Source organism: Gambusia affinis, linkage group LG04 (assembly GCF_019740435.1).
Source record: "Gambusia affinis linkage group LG04, SWU_Gaff_1.0, whole genome shotgun sequence".
NCBI lineage: Eukaryota > Metazoa > Chordata > Actinopteri > Cyprinodontiformes > Poeciliidae > Gambusia > Gambusia affinis.
Window position 1 is genome coordinate 915,261 of NC_057871.1, and position 17,513 is coordinate 932,773.

Here is a 17,513-nt window from a genome sequence, read left to right on the forward strand (position 1 = left end):
CGTTTGAAAAAGTGATGAAATGTCGCCACCTGGTGGAAAAATTATGAGAATGGTAAATTTAAATGGTTCGGTCCGCGGTTTTATTTTTAAGATGTAATTTTCTTATTTACTTAAATGTCCTTGAATCCGAACATTTTACTTCCCTAAACCACAAGAAACAAAACACATGCATCACCATGACTGAACTCCTGTTGTTGAGAAGATTTAAGTAAAAATGACGTCATGTCCGGTATCTCGGGCTCCATAGCTCAGGGGTTAGAGCACTGGTCTTGTAAACCAGGGGTCGCGAGTTCAAATCTCGCTGGGGCCTGTGATTTCTTTTTCAATTAAAACTTTTTTTTACTTACCTGCACATATTATCAACTGTTTAAGTTTGGAGGGAATTATTTGTTATAACACAGTACACAGCTGAGACGTTATGTTTCAGAAGAGGCATCCAGTGAACACTGTGTGTTTCTCTGTTTCCTATTTGTAACAGTAAAATCTATTTCTGTGATTGTCACGGAGCTCAAATTATAAATAACTGTTCCACACTTTGCAATGAATATTCTGGCCTAAAATAGTCACAATTTGGATGCTTAGAATAAATTACCAATATTGATCATGTCCTTCTTTAAGGTACTTGAAAAAGACTCTTTTGGTATAAGTAATATGAGGTTAATATGAAATCACTACATGATCAAATCTTTACTGTAATAATCAGAAAAGTACAATTTAAAGCTAATTTAAAACCATTACTCCCATATTAACATTATGTGTTACTTTCATGCAGTCAACAGTGGAAACAATAGGTATATATCTTTAAGAATATGAAGTTACTTCCTAACCTCAATCTGGCCTTACATATGTTTACTTTCTAAGTCCATACAGGGATAATTGCAGTTTACACACCAGTCTTTAATTTTTCTGAGGTTCTTTCTTTAGTCCTCTGGTTGTTCAATATAAATTCTATTGTGGCATTTAAATATGCTGTCTCAAGTCCACCTAGTAAGAAATATGTCATCTTGTGACAACATATTGAGCCTTACAGGTCTGATCCATCATTATTCTTGGTTTCCTCCTCTACAGCTTTGTCCTCCTCTAAGTTGGTTTCCTTTTTTCGGTTTCTGCTGGTTGTAGGTTTATGCTTCTGATTTCTGTGGTTGCAGTATTTTTTGTTTGCAGTGTTTTTGGGTTGCATTCGGGTTTTTTGTGTGTTTTGTAGTTTCATTCATGTGTTTGCTGCGCCGTTGTTAGGAGTCAAAGATGAATATTTTGGTATATTATCAAACTAGCATTTTAAACCAGAAAGTCACTCTTTCTTGATAATATCTGAAATTGCTATTTGAAAGTTAGAGTGGCAGAATATTTAAACAAGAGAATGAACAAAACTATTAGACGAAGCGCAACATATGAGACGGTAGATAATTGTAATACAGATTATAATGGATATGAGGTTTACTCCTCTCAGTGGTGATTATTGGATCAGAACCAAAAAGGAAACACGATTCGCTGTCTATAGGAATATTTCTCATCATCTTTCATTTGTTTCGCAGAGCCCGGATAGCTCAGTCGGTAGAGCATCAGACTTTTAATCTGAGGGTCCAGGGTTCAAGTCCCTGTTCGGGCGGTAGCTTCTTTTTCTTTCTGAAATTTCGTCAGGGCGTCAGCATCGACCTAAAATTGTTCCGTTCCGTTTAAATACCTAGATTGGGAATAGTTCCGCTATTTCTGACCGTAAATAAACCTACTAGGAATCAGAGAGAGAAACAAGGGCTTGAAATGAACACCATCTACCGGTGAGGAAAAGCAGGACAAGTATTCTCCGAGGAAGACTCACCGTCGAGAAAAAATATGCAAGGAAAATAATACACATAATTTTCATATCAGTCAATCTCATGACTTTCCTTCCCAACACTTGACACTGATTTAAAGAAATCCTTTAATGATGCCTTCAGTCACATGATCGACTCATCATCCGAGTGAGTAATCCGGTGGTTATATATAGTGGAAGTTACAGAAAACTCCACCCATCCGGCGCGCCGTTATCCTCACAGGCGTGCAAATGATGCGGACCGTCTGTTCTGGACGAAGAAAACGCTCGAGAAAAGCTCCAAATACAAACCAGCAAAGAGATGTGATGTCGAGATAAAATACTAATCAGTGATTTTTGAGAAGTGGGACAAAATGAGTTTAAATTTTCCCCAAAAACATTATTTCTCAAGCTTATGTATACAAATATGACAAAAAATGTTTTGGAAATGTAAAGATGCTAAAGTGCAGGTTCCCAGTTGCATTATTTTTTGAAAATTACATTTTTAATGGATCTGACAGAACTTTTGTCAACACCATCTGACAAAAATAAATCTAAAATTATTTTTAATGACCCTATTAGTAATATTTTTACTGAGTTTTACAGACAAATGCTTCTCAAGAAACAAAATAAATATTATGTAAAACAAAAAACAACATGAAGTTCATATAACGGAGTTGACAGAACTGAAGGTGGTGAAAAAGTAGTGAGAATAGAGAAAAACTTGATACACGTGAAGTAATGCCATTTATGTAAAATGCATTAAAATTAGTTAACTGCACATTTAAGTGAGATTTGTCAACATTATCACTGAAAGAGTCGCAATGTCAGTTAAAAACTCTGATGGAGTTGATAAAACTACCTCAATTTATATGATGTTATTCTGAAGGAGGCCATATTGTAGCTCATCAGGTCCATAAAATCTTTACAGTTTACTAAAATTTAGCATTTATTTCACAAAATCTAATCAAAGTTATTGTAACAGCTATTATACTGCTTAGTTCCTAGACATGAGTAGGTATCACCAAAAGGGGGCGCCTATTCCCTTTTTCTTTTGTTGTACTATTGTACAGAGTAAGAACTCGTCTTCCACGTGTGTAGAGAAGATCATCGGTGATGATGAGGTGCAGAGCGGTAAACTATCGTTTCTTTTCTCATGTATGAGACTGTAATGTTAGTACCGTGCAGATCTGGCTTTACATGGACGAAGTGACAATGGACCTTACCAGAGGGGCCGCTTTTCATTGGCTGATGCTCATTCTACGTGGTCACGTGGGTGGCAGTCTCACAAACACGAGCTTTTCGTTAGCTAAGTACCGCATAATAGCAGTTCTGATACAACTTCTACACCTTGAAGCCTGTCTGCTACACAGTCTAACGTTAGCTAAACAGATCAATATGCAATGTGTACTGTATCTGACACACACTAAAGATTTTATTTTAGCAGAAAAGGCTTTGGACTAAACTGTTACTCGTGTTAGCCACTCTAGCACAAAGTACAGCTGGTCAATCAACCATCGCTGTGTTCAGGGAAGCGCTGATTAATAATCCAGAAATAAATATCAAGCCTGGAAACTTGATATCGTAACGGAGTGAATGTTATGTTTTTAACGTAATCTTTGCTCGTCTTGCGGGGCGCTGGCGGTTGATACGGTAACAAGTGTGCTTAAACTACAAAGAGAGACAGACTAAAAAGGTACGAATGGTTTTGAGTTGATCACCTGTTCGGGTTATTTTACCTTTGTTTACATTTGCTGTGGCTCATTACAGCCGCTGTAGTTTCTAAACGTTGGACCAATTACCCTGTTTGTTTGTGACTATACGTCATTCATAACAAACATCAAAAAGAACAAATAGATTTCATAAAATTTTAACAAACAAATGGCTTCTTTACCGTAACAGAGCTCTTTGGTTCCTCTTATCAGTCTGTAGCTTCTCATATTGAGGTCATCAAACCAAATTTCAGATCTACCATAACTGACCGACTGACACCTGCTGGCCTCAGGTTTGCAACCAGCTTGTGACTGAGAAACCAGTAACCTCCTCCCAGATGATGACATGAACTTGTTATTTCCTCTGTCCATTGTAGTAGCTGATATATTGTGAAAATCCGGTAGAAATGATGCACTAATGGAGTCATGTTTACATAGAAACAATGCGCTACGAGGCTTTGCTTGTGAGACTTGTGGTCACGTGGGTCGGTTGTGGGCGGAGCTTGGTAAGGTCCATAAAGTGACAGTGTGGAAAACTTCAACGGTGCGTCCTGCTGTTTTGGGTTAGAGTGGCTAACCACCATTGCTAACTCCTTCTCCAACCTCTCACCGCACCGTCACATTATGTAAATGGTCAGTTATGTTGTTGACACATCATGGCTGTGACGAACAACTTAGGAATAAAACAAGAAAAAAACTAAAGAATGACACAAGCTTACTAGCCTAACCTAGCCCTGTTAGCAAAGGAAGAGAAAGGAAGACGTCATGTGGTCCTCAGGAGTTTTGATGCCCCCCAATAATGCCTGATTTTTTTGACATTCTTTTAGAATTGAGTGAAAATTCTTTTTTTTTTTGAACAAAGACTTTATTTTATCAGATCAATATTCAAAATCAATGAATAATACAATAAGTCAGAAACATCAATTTCCAATACCACAATACAAACAGTTGAACAACAACAACTAAACAAGTCGGCGAGCTGAAAATCCAGAATTTTTTACATGGGGGGATGAAATAGAGGAAAAATCTTTCTCGATTGACTATTGTCTTTATCATAACAGAAATATATGTTAAGTCTACCTATAAAATGTGTACCTGTGTGTTTTTACATGTATCTTACTACAATATTAATTGGAGATATTTCTTCAAAGGGTTCCATCTTTTCTCAAATAAACCAGTGGACAAGTTCAATTTTGCTGTTATTTTCTCCATCGTATAAACATTCACTAGTTTCTCTTTCCATTGATTTACAGTAGGGGGTAAAGGTTTATACCAACATATTGTTATCATTTTTTTGGCTACGAGAACGAGGATACCAAATAAGTATTGTTCTTCTTTACTTAAATTATTTGGGGGAACTCCCAGAACAAAGATCCGGGGGTTCCAATCAATATAAGTGTGCAAGATATTTGAAATTTCCTCTCTAATTCCCTCCCAAAATTTCGTAATCTTTGGGCAATCCCAAAAGACATGAGTGTGATCCCCGATTAGTCCGCAGTGTCTCCAGCACAGATTTGATTTAGTTTGATCATATTTGGAAACAATATATGGAGTTTTGAAATATCTAAATTATTTTCCAATAAAATTCTTTCCATGTTGGACTGTTAGTCAGTTTATGTCCAGTTACGCACACTTGCTCCCACTCTTCATCTTCAATCACAACATTCATTTCTAGTTCCCATCTTTCCTTTATCCCAGGAGATCCCTTCAACAGACATGATTGTAAGCATTTGTATAAATTTGACACAGTATTATTAGATTTTCTTTCCTTGGTGATCTTTATGAAGAATAATTCTAAATCAGTAGGTCTTGTCTGAAGAAGGGACCATTCGGTGTGGGACATCAGGTAACTTCTCAATTGTAAATATCTATAAAAATCAGATTTGCTCAACCTGTACTTCTCCTTAATCTGGTTAAAAGATTTCAGAATCTCCCCTTCAAACAAGTCATCAATAACAATTAAATTCTTGCTTTGCCAGGTTTGAAATCCGGATCTTGTTGCCCTGGTTTAAAGTCTATTATCTCCAAACATTGTGTAGCTCTAGATATAGATTGAGGAGCTTTCATATTTTTTCTAATCATGTTTATAGTCCTTTGAGTGCTTTTCATCCATATATTTGTAATTTTGTACTTATTCCAGACTTCAGTCGAGCAGAATACAAGGGCCTGTAAAGAAAGTTTAGGGCTTGCGCTTTGTTCCAATGTCAGCCATGTTGTTTCTTTATTCTGTATTAGCCAACTTACACTTGCATGTAGTTGTGCAGCCCAGTAATATAATTTTAAGTTTGGTACATTAAGACCTCCATAAGGTTTACCACTGGTCAACTGAGTAAGTTTTATTCTGGCCTTTCTTTTCTGCCAGATAAAAGTTGAAATAATTTTTTGCATTTTATTTAGTTCTGTTGTTGGAACCCAAATAGGGAGGGCCATAAACAAATACAACAATCTAGGGAGAATATTCATTTTGATTGATTCAATCCTTCCAAAAAAGGAAAGCGGTAAAATATCCCATCTATCTAAGTCTTTTTTAATTTGGTCCAATAGCTTCCCAAAATTTGCTTTATATAATTTGGAAACATCCGTGGTAATATTGATTCCCAAATATCGAAATCCATTAGGTGACCAATTGAAATTCACTGAATTGGATAGTTCTGGGGGCCAGGAGCCTTTTAGCATCATGGCCTCTGACTTTGATTCATTAACTTTATATCCTGAGACCACACCAAAGTCCTTCAAACATTTTAAAATATTTGGTATAGAAGTTGTTGGGTCTCTTATATACAGAATAACATCATCAGCATACAGTGATAGTTTGTGAGTCCTGATTTTATCCGGTATGCCTAAAATTGATGTGTCTGTTCTTATTAGTTCTGCTAAGGGTTCTATACTGATAGCAAACAGGATCGGAGAAAGGCAGCAACCCTGACGGGTTCCTCTTTTTAAAGGGAAACTTTCTGACAAATAACCATTAGTGCGTACTCTAGAGGTTGGATTGGAGTACAGCACCTCAAACCAACTGATAAAGTTTTCATTAAAGCCCATCTTCAATAGGACCTGCTTCAGGAACAACCAATCCACCCGATCGAATGCTTTCTCAGCATCTAGGCCGAGAAGCATGGATGTGTGGGGGCTTTGTTGACCAATTGAGATTATATTTAGGGTACGTCTGATATTATTTAATCCGAGTCTATTGGGTATGAAGCCTGTCTGATCAGGATTGATAAGTTTATTAATAATCTTTTGTAGTCTTTTGGCTAAGATGGCACTTAAAATCTTAACGTCATTACACAGCAGACTTATTGGTCTATAAGAGCCACATTGTGTGGGGTCTTTACTTTCTTTGTGTATAACCGAGATAATTGCTTCTGCCCATGTTTTAGGTGGGTCTTTGGAGTCCAAAGCATGATTAAACACTCTGCATAAGAGTGGGATAAGCTCAGCCTGAAAGCATTTATAGAATTCTCCTGGAAAACCGTCTGCTCCTGGTGATTTATTATTTTTAAGCTTTCCTATAACAGATTTTATTTCTCCTTCGGTAATTGTCCCCACTAATGATTTAGCCTCTTTCTCGTCAAGTTTATTAAGATTAATTTGTTGCAAAAATTGCCTAATTTTATTTAATTTGTTAGGATTTGTCTCTGAATTATATAGTTGACTATAGTATTTTGAAAATGCATTTGCGATTTCTTTGGGATGCGAAACTAGTTTTTTGGACACTGGGCACATAATTTTTTGAACGGTTCGACTCGCCTGCAATTTTCTTAGTTGAAATGCTAATAGTCTACTTGCTTTATTTCCCTGCTCATAGTATTTTTGATTTGCAAAACGTAAAGCACCTTCTGCTTTATAAGTTAGTAATTCATTCAAGTCCTGTCTACATTTACTAAGTTCCTGTAATACCTTGTCATCGTTCGTTCTTTTATGTGTAGTCTCAAGTTTCTTAATCTGTTCTTGTAAGTTTTCTTGTTTTTTCTCCCGTTCCTTTTTAACTTTTGAAGAAAATGAAATAATTTTACCCCTCAAATATGCTTTGGCTGTATCCCATAGAGTAGATGGTGAAATTTCGTCCTTATCATTAATATCTAAAAAGAGATTTAATTCGTCTTTTATATATTGTATTGTCTCTGGATTATTTAAAAGCGATACGTTCAATCTCCATAATTTAAATGATTTCTCCAGGTCGATGTTTAAAGACATTATCACAGGACCATGGTCTGAAATAGTTTGAGGTTCGATATGACAGTCCACCACTCTGTGGGTTGCTTGTTTGGGAACGCAAAAGAAGTCTATTCTGGAGTGGCTTCTATGAACTTTTGAGAAGTGAGTATAGTCTCTGATCTTTGGGTGTTTTGCACGCCAAATATCAATCAGCCCCAACTCCTCCAATAGACCCTTCAATGCTTTTGTTTTTGATAGTTGATATTTTTGTTCTGTTGGAAATTTATCCATGTGATGATTTAAGACACAGTTGAAGTCTCCCCCTAAAATAATTGTTCCTTTTGAATAACCCGCTAAAATTTGGGCTAGCTCTTTAAAAAAACCTGGATTATCTTCATTTGGGGCATAAATATTCATAATTGTAAGAGCGGTTCCACCAACTGAACCAACCACCAATATCCAGCGGCCTTCTTTATCTTTGAGTACATTTTCTGCTACAAAGCATAAAGATTTATGAAACAGTATTGCTACTCCTCTTTTTTTGTAGTTTTCATAGGATGCACTAAATATCTGTCCCACCCAGTCTCTCTTTAATTTAGCATGTTCTATCTCATTTAAATGAGTTTCTTGTAGAAGCCCAATTGTACAATTCAACCTTTTTAATTGCGTTAGAATTTTTTTTCGTTTTATAACGTGATTTACTCCATTAATATTGTAAGTAACAATTTTTAAAGTCGTCATATTTATATGAAAACAAAAAGAAAGTTACATCCCTCCAGTAATATGTTGATCTCTATGCAAATATCTTTAATAGTCAAAATCAGCTCGCCGAAAAACAATGAACAGAATGAACAAGTAGTCAGATCTTCATCTTCACAGAACTTCCAAGTATTCCATGTGCTGCCCTTTTGGAAAACATAGGCAGCACACTCCTGATGTAAAATGGACAGGGATATTGGTCTCCCTGGGAGAATTACACCATGTGTGTAAGCAGTAGACCACATAGTCTCCTATTCTACTGCACTAAATGCCCAAAAAAAAGAAAGAAAAAATGGAAAAAAGTAAAACACTCACTGCAAACACACCAACCGATAGTCCATAAGTATTAATATAATATTATACCTGTATGACCTTATTTATATTTTTAACACGATCCACCTTTGAATAAAATGTCGGCTAGACCAGGATAGAATCAGTTATAACAATACCGTCTCAACCCTGCTTGTGCTGATCCACCGAGTTCAGTATGGCCCTGATGTCCATGTTATCCAGACCTGGGTCAGCCTTTCCACGTCTCCCCTGGGTCTGCCAGTTGTTGTGTAGCAACTCTCCCTCCAGGGCGTCCGCTCATCCACCTCCACCGGGATCCCGAGTTCCTTCAGAGTTGATTGGGCCTCCAATAGAGAGGAGAAGGTCTTGACACCCTTCTCCAAAAACAGTCTAAGTTGAGCTGGGTATGGAGACTGTGCCTTTATATTCCGTTCCTTCAGCTTTTTAATGACCTCACGCACTTGTTTTCTTTTTCTCTGCACTTCGGTGGAGTAATCTTGGTCAAAGAAAATTTTGTTTCCCCGAAACTCTATGTTCCGCTGTTTCCACGCACACTGTAGTACCAGCTGCTTAACATTGAAATCCAAAAAGCGAACTATTATGGATCTCGGAGAAGATGTCGACTTCGGCTTCGGAACTGTGGCTTTATGGGCTCTCTCAATGCAAATATCCATGCCATCAGGTAGCTTCAGCGCAGATTTTAAAAAGTCTTTAATAAACGGGATCATCTCTTTTCCTTCTGAATCTTCCTTAATCCCATACACTCTTATATTGTTCCTGCGCATCCTATTCTCCATATCATCCAGTTTTGCGGTTATTTTGGCGTCTTTTTTAAGTAAGTAAGCTAGCACCCTTTCCTGCTGTAGGCCACGGTCTTCTGCGTTACTCACTCTCTCTTCCGCGGAGTTCAGTCTCTCTTCTAGTGTATCGATTCTATTCTTTATTTCTGCAATCGAAGCCTCCATCCGGGATTGGGATTCCAAAATGTCTCGTTGCGCCGTTCCAGATTCTTCTCGAAATTTGCGGAGCTCTGTTAGCATTAACAGGTCGGCCCCTGTTTCATTCTGAGTTATGCTAGCATCAAGTGTTAGCTGTTTCTGTGTCGTCTTCGCATCATCGTTTTTCCCCATCTTCTGGTCTTTTCTTGTAGTCTTTTGTGACGAAGTCATTGTGGTAGCGTCTTCTGGATATGTAGGTGGAATTAAATTCTAATAACAGGCGAATTAAGAGATATTTCGGTCGGAGCGTCGTCTGCGAGCGTCTCTACTCAGGCATACCGGAAGCCAAGTCTCAGAATTGAGTGAAAATTCATTGAAAAATTGATTTTTAATTCAATTTATTGATACTTTTATAATTATTTATTTGAATGCTTATACTTAATTTTCATGCTAAATTATCTTTGTATTCCTTTAATTGTTTAAAGCTATTATAATGTATTGAGTTCTGCTCTAGGACAAGGGATTTTAAAGACACTATCCACCCACTACAATGTTTAAAATAAAATATATTCAGCAAACATTATTGTGCTCACATGGCCCAGATTAGTTTAGTCAGAGTTTTGAAAAAATTATATTTTGTGTGAATTTTATTAAACTTTTGTGCTTTATCCATAGGACTTGTTTTGTCCCTCTTCTCAAGAATCACTGTAATCCTACTGCTACTACTACTACTAATAATAATAATAATAATAATAATAATATTTCTCCATTTCAAAATTAAGATTGAATTAATTAAAACAGTTGGATGTTTAAGTATTCATGTCCCGAAAAATAAGGGGAGGAAGTAACAAAAGGAAGTCAATACCAGAGATATGGTGCAAGCTTTTCATTGGTTTTATATATCTTTACAAAGTACAAGTATAACAAATAAATAAAGTATTTTTTTGAGAAAGCTGGTGGCTTCGCTGCATTAAACTACTCAACAAAATTACACAAACTAAATGCATAAATAAAAACACAAGCAAGAACAAAATACAAAGAAAATAAATAATATCCCTGTGATATTTGTAAGGACATAAACAACTTAGCCTCATAGTTGGTCCATATATGTGAAATCGGCTAATTGAATGATTGCAGTGTGAAAACTCGCCGTACTGTGGCATCGTTTGGTACTTTAGTTGGTTGTTTGCTGTAGTTCCTGTTGGTGGTCTTCCTCTTCCTCTGTCTGGTTTTCCAGTGAGTGACGCAAACCGTCAGAATCATAATCAGCAACCCAGAACACACAGCTGCAGAATACCAGTGCTGGAACAGAAACTGGGAGGAATCTGGAAGTGCACACATCCAAGGACACATTAACCTAAATGTAAAAATATGCTGCTTGTCTACAGTTTATTCTAATAACTGCACCTCATAAAACAATGCATTATATATCATCTTGTAGTCATGGTGAACACAAAGAGCTATCAGGAGATAAAAAGTCTCTACCAAACTGGATTCTGGTTTCTTTCTCTCTGTTTCAGAGAGAAAGTAACTAGGTTATCAAAATGTCTGTTTGTGGTTTTGATGGTGATGATGATAATCTAAAAACAGATTTTGTTATTCTGATTATTCTGATTCTGATTAATTGCCAAACTAGTCAAAATAGAGGAGCAGTTTATGAAAAACTAAGTAGACCCCTGCTGCTTCGAAGCATCTGGTTTAAGAAGGAAGAGGACCAGCTCTTTGAGAGCAGGAAGTTTGGCAGGTTGAAGCATTGTGTGTGGTGACACAATGCCAGGACTGAAAGACATCAGCAATGACCTTAGTTTATGTTCACACAGCAGGACTTCAGGCTCAATTCAGATATTTTTGCTGAAATATGATATTTTTTGTGTGGCTCATGCATTAGTTCATGCTACTAATTAAATGCAACCGCAATCAGACTTCTGTGTGAACCGTTTACGACTCCAAAGCACAGAAGAAGAACGTTGACGCCACACAGCAGCGCTCTGTTTACAGAAGTATTGATGGATCTGTCATCTATAGATTCATGTCAAAGTTATTCAGAGAATCGTCACAAGATCATAACAAGATGCTGATAAAAAGAAATCACAGCAACGGCCTGTAGTGGAGCACTGACTGCAGCTTCTATAAAGACGTCTGGATGTGGAGTCGGACCAGGAGTGGAGGGATTAGGATGTGGTGCGCTTCACTGACTCAGACTGCTTTCATAAGTTCATAATAATAATAACTAGAAAATTCCTGAAGAAATTTAACTGGGGCCTGCCAAAGTGTGCCCGTCGGTTTGGACCCAGCGTTCTGATGCTAACAATTTGCATCAATGCTAAAGAAAGCTGCAATGTAATCAATAGCATGTGGAGAATCACAAGAATGTTAAGTAAGCTGGACATGCAACATTCAGTATGATAAAGCAAATGCATTAGCTAAAATGAGCAAATATGCTAATATAAGCATAAATACTTTCAGTAGCATGTGGGGTATCATTATAATGTTTACTGTCATTTACTTACTCCATTAAGTATACTAAACATGGCTAATAAGTCTGAAAAATAGAAAATAGCTTATTTAAGCTAAAAGGCTAATGCTAATGAACTGCCTTGCTGCGCAAGGCAGTTCCCTAACCTCGGATAAACAGATAATGCAGAATGATATCACTGCACCGCCTCCGTGCACTGTCCAGAGGGCATTTTGAGGCTTTTATTTTGAAATTTGCAGTAAGCTTCATATTAAATGCCCACACTAATCCAATTTGTAATATTGCTTTTGATAAACCAGTCAATTAAAGACATAATTAGCAATTAAATGATGTAAAAATTCACAAGGCTTTTATTTTGAAATTTTTGTTAATCTTCATTTGAAAGTTTCAAAGTCATCCCATTTGTAACAGTCATTGGATTAAATCAGTCATATAACGCTCAAAAAGCAATGACCTGATGTAAAAATTTTCAAGGGCTTTTATTTTGAAATTTTCAGTAAGCTTCATTTCAAAGGGCTAGACTCATCCCATGTGTAACAGTGACAGGGTTAAATTAGTTATATACAGCCCATAGCAGCAAGTTTTTCTAAAGGCCATCTCAGTCCTCCTCTGTTTTAACTGAACTAGTAGTTCGAACTACAGTGATGCGTATTTGAAGTCCTCAGCAGCTCTCCCTGCTCTGGGTTCCGTTGCCATGGTAAATAATCCTCTCTGCCAGCTGTGAGTGAGACATCCAGGGGGAGACAATTCTCTGTTTGAGCCAGCCAGTTTGACTAAAAAAAGCATGGCAATTATGGTTTCCCGTTCGGGAACCGTAATACATATTCGAAAACCGTTTGAAGCATATGAGAGGGCTATTTGTCGTCTCACATAGTCCCGCCATTCATATCTCTACCTCACTCACAGTATTAACAGCGATGAGATAAAAAAAGTGTGTGCCAAGGTCTGAAATTTATCAGAAATACATGGAAGTGAATCAGTGAGATCTGTCTGCTACCCTGGCGCATGACTTTGCTCTGAAGCACCTGGAGAGAAAACTGTAAGCGCTAGATAATTTTGAAAACATTTGACCGGAGCAGGCACGCGTATCAATGTCATGACCAAGTTTGATACCAATCATGCAATATTTGTGAGCGTGAGGGCGAGTTAAAAAATGATTTGGGGTCGAAATTTCACTCTGACTCTCACTCTAGCGGAGCGGCCTTCACACTCTGATTTTTCCAAAATCAAAAACTTTGGGTCGCTTAGAAAGAAGTTGTGGACAAACCATAATACATATTGACGTGCTGTCTTCACTTTAAAAGAGATCACGGACGTATCTACAAAATGAAGTTTGAATGGCGTCTCTACATAAGGTTATGACGACACAGAAAATCCTCAAAAATAGGGTATTTTCAGGATTTACTGGTTGCCTCGTCCCCTTGACGACGAGACTTGCACCTGGTGAGCTCGTTAGTGATTTTGGGGTCGTTTTTTGCTTTTTACGTCGCCATGGTAACTCCAAATCCCACCAAAAGTAATAGCTCCCTTCCGGAGAACGAGGCACGCGTTTGATACCACTTTTGTGGGTGGGCTTGCGCCGCATTAAGTAACGGAAGAATAATAAATAATACGTATTAAAGAAACATTCTATTGGGTGTAGAACAATAGGTGCCTGCCATGCAATGCATGGAGGCAGTGACTGACTTGCTTCGCAAGTCAGTCACTGCTCTCCTTATGCATTGCTATGGGCAGGCCCCAATAATAATAACTTTCTCCCATTGATTGCATCCAGATTTATAGTGTCTGGCTTCTTTTGGTGCAGAATAATGATGCATGTCACATATTAAATCTACAAATGATTTTTTGCAGAGTGAAAAGATCAGAACCGTTCAGATTGTTGTGAAAAAGTCAGATTTGGTCCATTTTGTAGCCTAAGAAAAGCAGTCCTGTAAATCTAGGAAGAGTTAGAAAAACCTCTTGGGGTTTGTTGAACATTTCTTTAGCATTAAGGGGAACTCATTAACTTCACATAAACTGCTAATTTTTTGCACTTGTCATCCCTAGAAGTTCAGAACATAGATGTTGCAATCAGTGTATAAAGGCTGAAGCCCAATGATGTTAGCATAGGAGGCAGGTTACTGCTGATAGGAAAATATTTTGATCCTTAAACAGTCCTCCAAATGGAAAACCAAAGTTTTATGTTTCAGGAAAACCCAGATGTTCTGCATCGTGTAATGAGGGCAGGAATGCTTACTTTGAATCCGTGTTCCTTTCCCAATTACCACACGCCCATTCATGTTGGCTATACAGTAATACAGGCCCAGATCCCCCACCTCAACACCAGTGATCTTCAGCGCTAGAGACCGATTCATGAGACTCGCTGAATGACGAAGACTGAGCTGAAACACTGAAAACAGAGATTGTAGTTGTTAGTGTTTAATTTGGACTGTCACAAACAAATTGAGTCCTTCTGGATCAGGACTAAAGGTTCTGGCCTACACTCAACCGGCCGTCCCTCCCGGAGGCTGGTGTGGAGGACCATGGTTGGAATGAGGTCTGGGTTTTGTTTAAGCCACGTTGTCGTGTCGTACAGGTAGGAGATGTTGCACCCCAGAGTGACGTTTGAACCAAAGTGGACCTGCTGGACCTCAACAGCTGGAACCAACAGCATCCAAAAGCCAGACATGGTAATAAAACCTGGAGGGATCAAATGGACCAAAGCAGAACAAGTTTAGACAAAACAAACTACTTTCTGACAGTACCAGACTAAATGTGGCTGGTTGTTATCTGGATGGATTTAAATGTAACATTCTCAGTACGTTCTGGATCCAAAACAGAAACCATGACCCAGAAAGGTTTTTACTGACAATAGTAATGTGTAAGCAGGAATGGGACAGCTTCTCCGGACCAGAACTCGATTGATAGAGACCTGATAGATGGCCAGGGCAACCAGGAAGTAACATTCAATCAGGAAGTTAAGGTTTTCCCTGCTCAGGAAGTTTTCCAGGGTTTCCTGTTGGGAGAATTGAGGTTTTCCTGCCTTGAGTTCTTGAGGTGATGACAGAGGAAAGGCTGGTTTACTGGGGATTGTTTCACCCACAGGACCGTACAGAGACAGGGACTTTTTTTGGTCATACTGGGCCCTCAGTCATGATTCGATGCTCCCAGTTCGCTTGAGAACAAACTCAACAATTGTTTACATTTCTGCTGTAGTTTGCACCGTTTTTATTGTCACAAAACATTTGAACATTTTTACATTTAAAGTTATCAACTCAGCTTTGCATTCCTTTGGATCAGAGTTCTGTTTTGATAACTACACACTGTTTTAAATGATTAATTACTCCTGGTCTTTGTTTTTAGTATATTTACATAATTTTAAATTGTGCATGCCTCAATTTTCTGTTACTTTGCTCCTGAATTTTCTCACTGTGAGAAAATAATTCTATTCTATCAACTTAAAGCTGCTAATTATATTGAACCCTAATTAACAGAGTGCTTATTGCTTGGATGTAATATTTGAGTATTTAGATCAGTAGCAATGACATTGTGACTATTTTTTTCCTAAAATGTGACGGAGCTCTACATCAAGACGTGAGGTTGAAGACATGTGAGTTCTCTGGTCTGCTCAGTTTTTAAACCATGATTCACTGAAGGCACCAAGTAGTTAGAAATATCAATGAATACAATGTTTATTAAGCCACCAAACTTTGGATTGAATCTTCTTTTTGGCAATCAAAGAGGTTTTATCCATTTAATTAAAAAACTAATGCTGTTGTTCTTGTCCCTCAAGATCCTGGTTCTGTTGTTTCTGCTTCAGTTTGTAGCTGTTTATTTAGTTTTAGATTTAAATATTTTTTTAGAAATTATTTTACATCTTCCTCATGGTTAGGATGGTGAAATGCATAACTTTATTCCAACTGCTGCCATAATTCAATGTTCTGATCCCACATGGTCATCAAAGATTGTAATAAAACCCAGACATTTATTAAAAGTAGCTGAGATGCTGTGAGGAGGTTTACTGATTCCACTGACTGAACCTGAAGCGATTGTTACGTCCACCAGGCTCGTTTGGTGACCACACAAGGATTTTCTGATTAAATGAAAATTGAATTTATTAAATTATACTAAAGAAATAAAACCTGAACAAGGATTATCTGAAATGAGAAACCAGAGACTCACTGTAGCTGTAACGCTGTCAGAAAGTAAAAGATTTTTGTATTACTTACAAATGAGAATCATGATAATCCAGTCTGCCTTCATCTGGTTTATTGCTGTCGGTGAGAGCAGCTTTAGTTTCTGCAGACCACACTGACTTCCTTTTAACAGCCGTTCGCTCACTCTTTCCACTGAAAGCCCACTTCTCTGTTCTGTTTGATGCCCCGTTCCTAAAACCTCCTTCAGATTTGTTTGAGATAAAATCAAGACCAATTCAAATTCTTGTCTGTGTTATAATGTAGGTTTTTCATTTTGAGGTTTCATTTCAAGATAAACTTTTTTAGGGAAGCGTGAACTGGGTTTTTTCGTGCTTCCGTGCTGAAAGTGTGAAATGGCTAAAGAGGAAATGAAAGCCACAAAACTATCAGGTATTTTGAAAGCCAAGTTATGAAAAACAAATAACAGAGATATAATGGAATTAAATAAATATAAATCTTTAAACCACAACTTTCGCATTGTCAGTGTTGCCAATTGAAGGATGGGTGGGATGGAAGATGGATGATTCAGATTCATTTGAATCAAAATAATTTAAATTACATTACTCTGACAGATGTGCTTTATTTTCTTTTGTTGCCAATGGTGATCTTCAATTTGCAAATAAAATGTTATCCAAGGCTAATATCTTTTATCAGTCCATGTAGGAATAATTTAGACTGAGCTGGACAAATATATTTAGTGAATACTTTATATTGAATCCCCCTTCCTAGAACAGTCACAAGCTGCCCAGTCATTCCTGCTCTAACGGGTGAGTCCCCATCCAAACTGATAGTGAATAAAAAGAAGTCTTTTGTATGTTCCTAAACTTAACAGAAATAAAAATATTTTCATAAAATATGTTGGTCTGACAAGTTATGACTTATTAAAAAATATCAAGGAGCTCTTTGTAATTCTCCTTCTTTTCACGTTTCTCTGGCTAACATGTAATGACCCCCAGAGGCGTTGCTGTTTTACTGTTATGATCTTTTTTATTTATAAGAGAATAAACTTTGTTTTGAATTACACATTATAGCTCGTTAAAACTAGAAATAAGTTTTATTGTTATAATGAGATAATGCTCCTGACTTTATTGTCCAGCTCCGGCATTTAAAGACTTCCATACTTTACAAAAGTTGTTAAAACACAAAAGTTACGCATTTTAACTAGACCATATGTAAATTGAGTTATTGCGTCATTACGTGACTACCTGCTAC

At 37.4% G+C, this 17,513-nt stretch overlaps 1 protein-coding gene and 2 non-coding genes across 3 annotated transcripts; 2 read left to right on the top strand and 1 right to left on the bottom strand.

Annotated features, from left to right (window-relative positions):
• The first annotated feature begins 237 nt into the window (after positions 1–237).
• On the top strand, positions 238–310 carry trnat-ugu. Its single transcript has one exon. It is a non-coding gene; the product is annotated as a tRNA-Thr (tRNA).
• A 1,226-nt stretch (positions 311–1,536) lies between these two features.
• Positions 1,537–1,609, top strand: trnak-uuu. Its single transcript has one exon. It is a non-coding gene; the product is annotated as a tRNA-Lys (tRNA).
• An 8,930-nt stretch (positions 1,610–10,539) lies between these two features.
• Positions 10,540–16,583, bottom strand: LOC122829505. The gene is made up of 4 exons (XM_044114099.1): positions 16,335–16,583; positions 14,608–14,805; positions 14,363–14,515; positions 10,540–10,975 (listed from the first exon to the last, which is right to left on the bottom strand). The coding sequence occupies exons 1-4, from the start codon at positions 16,366–16,368 to the stop codon at positions 10,770–10,772; spliced, it is 591 nt and encodes a 196-aa protein (XP_043970034.1). The 5' UTR covers positions 16,369–16,583; the 3' UTR covers positions 10,540–10,769.
• Between the last annotated feature and the right edge of the window lie 930 nt (positions 16,584–17,513).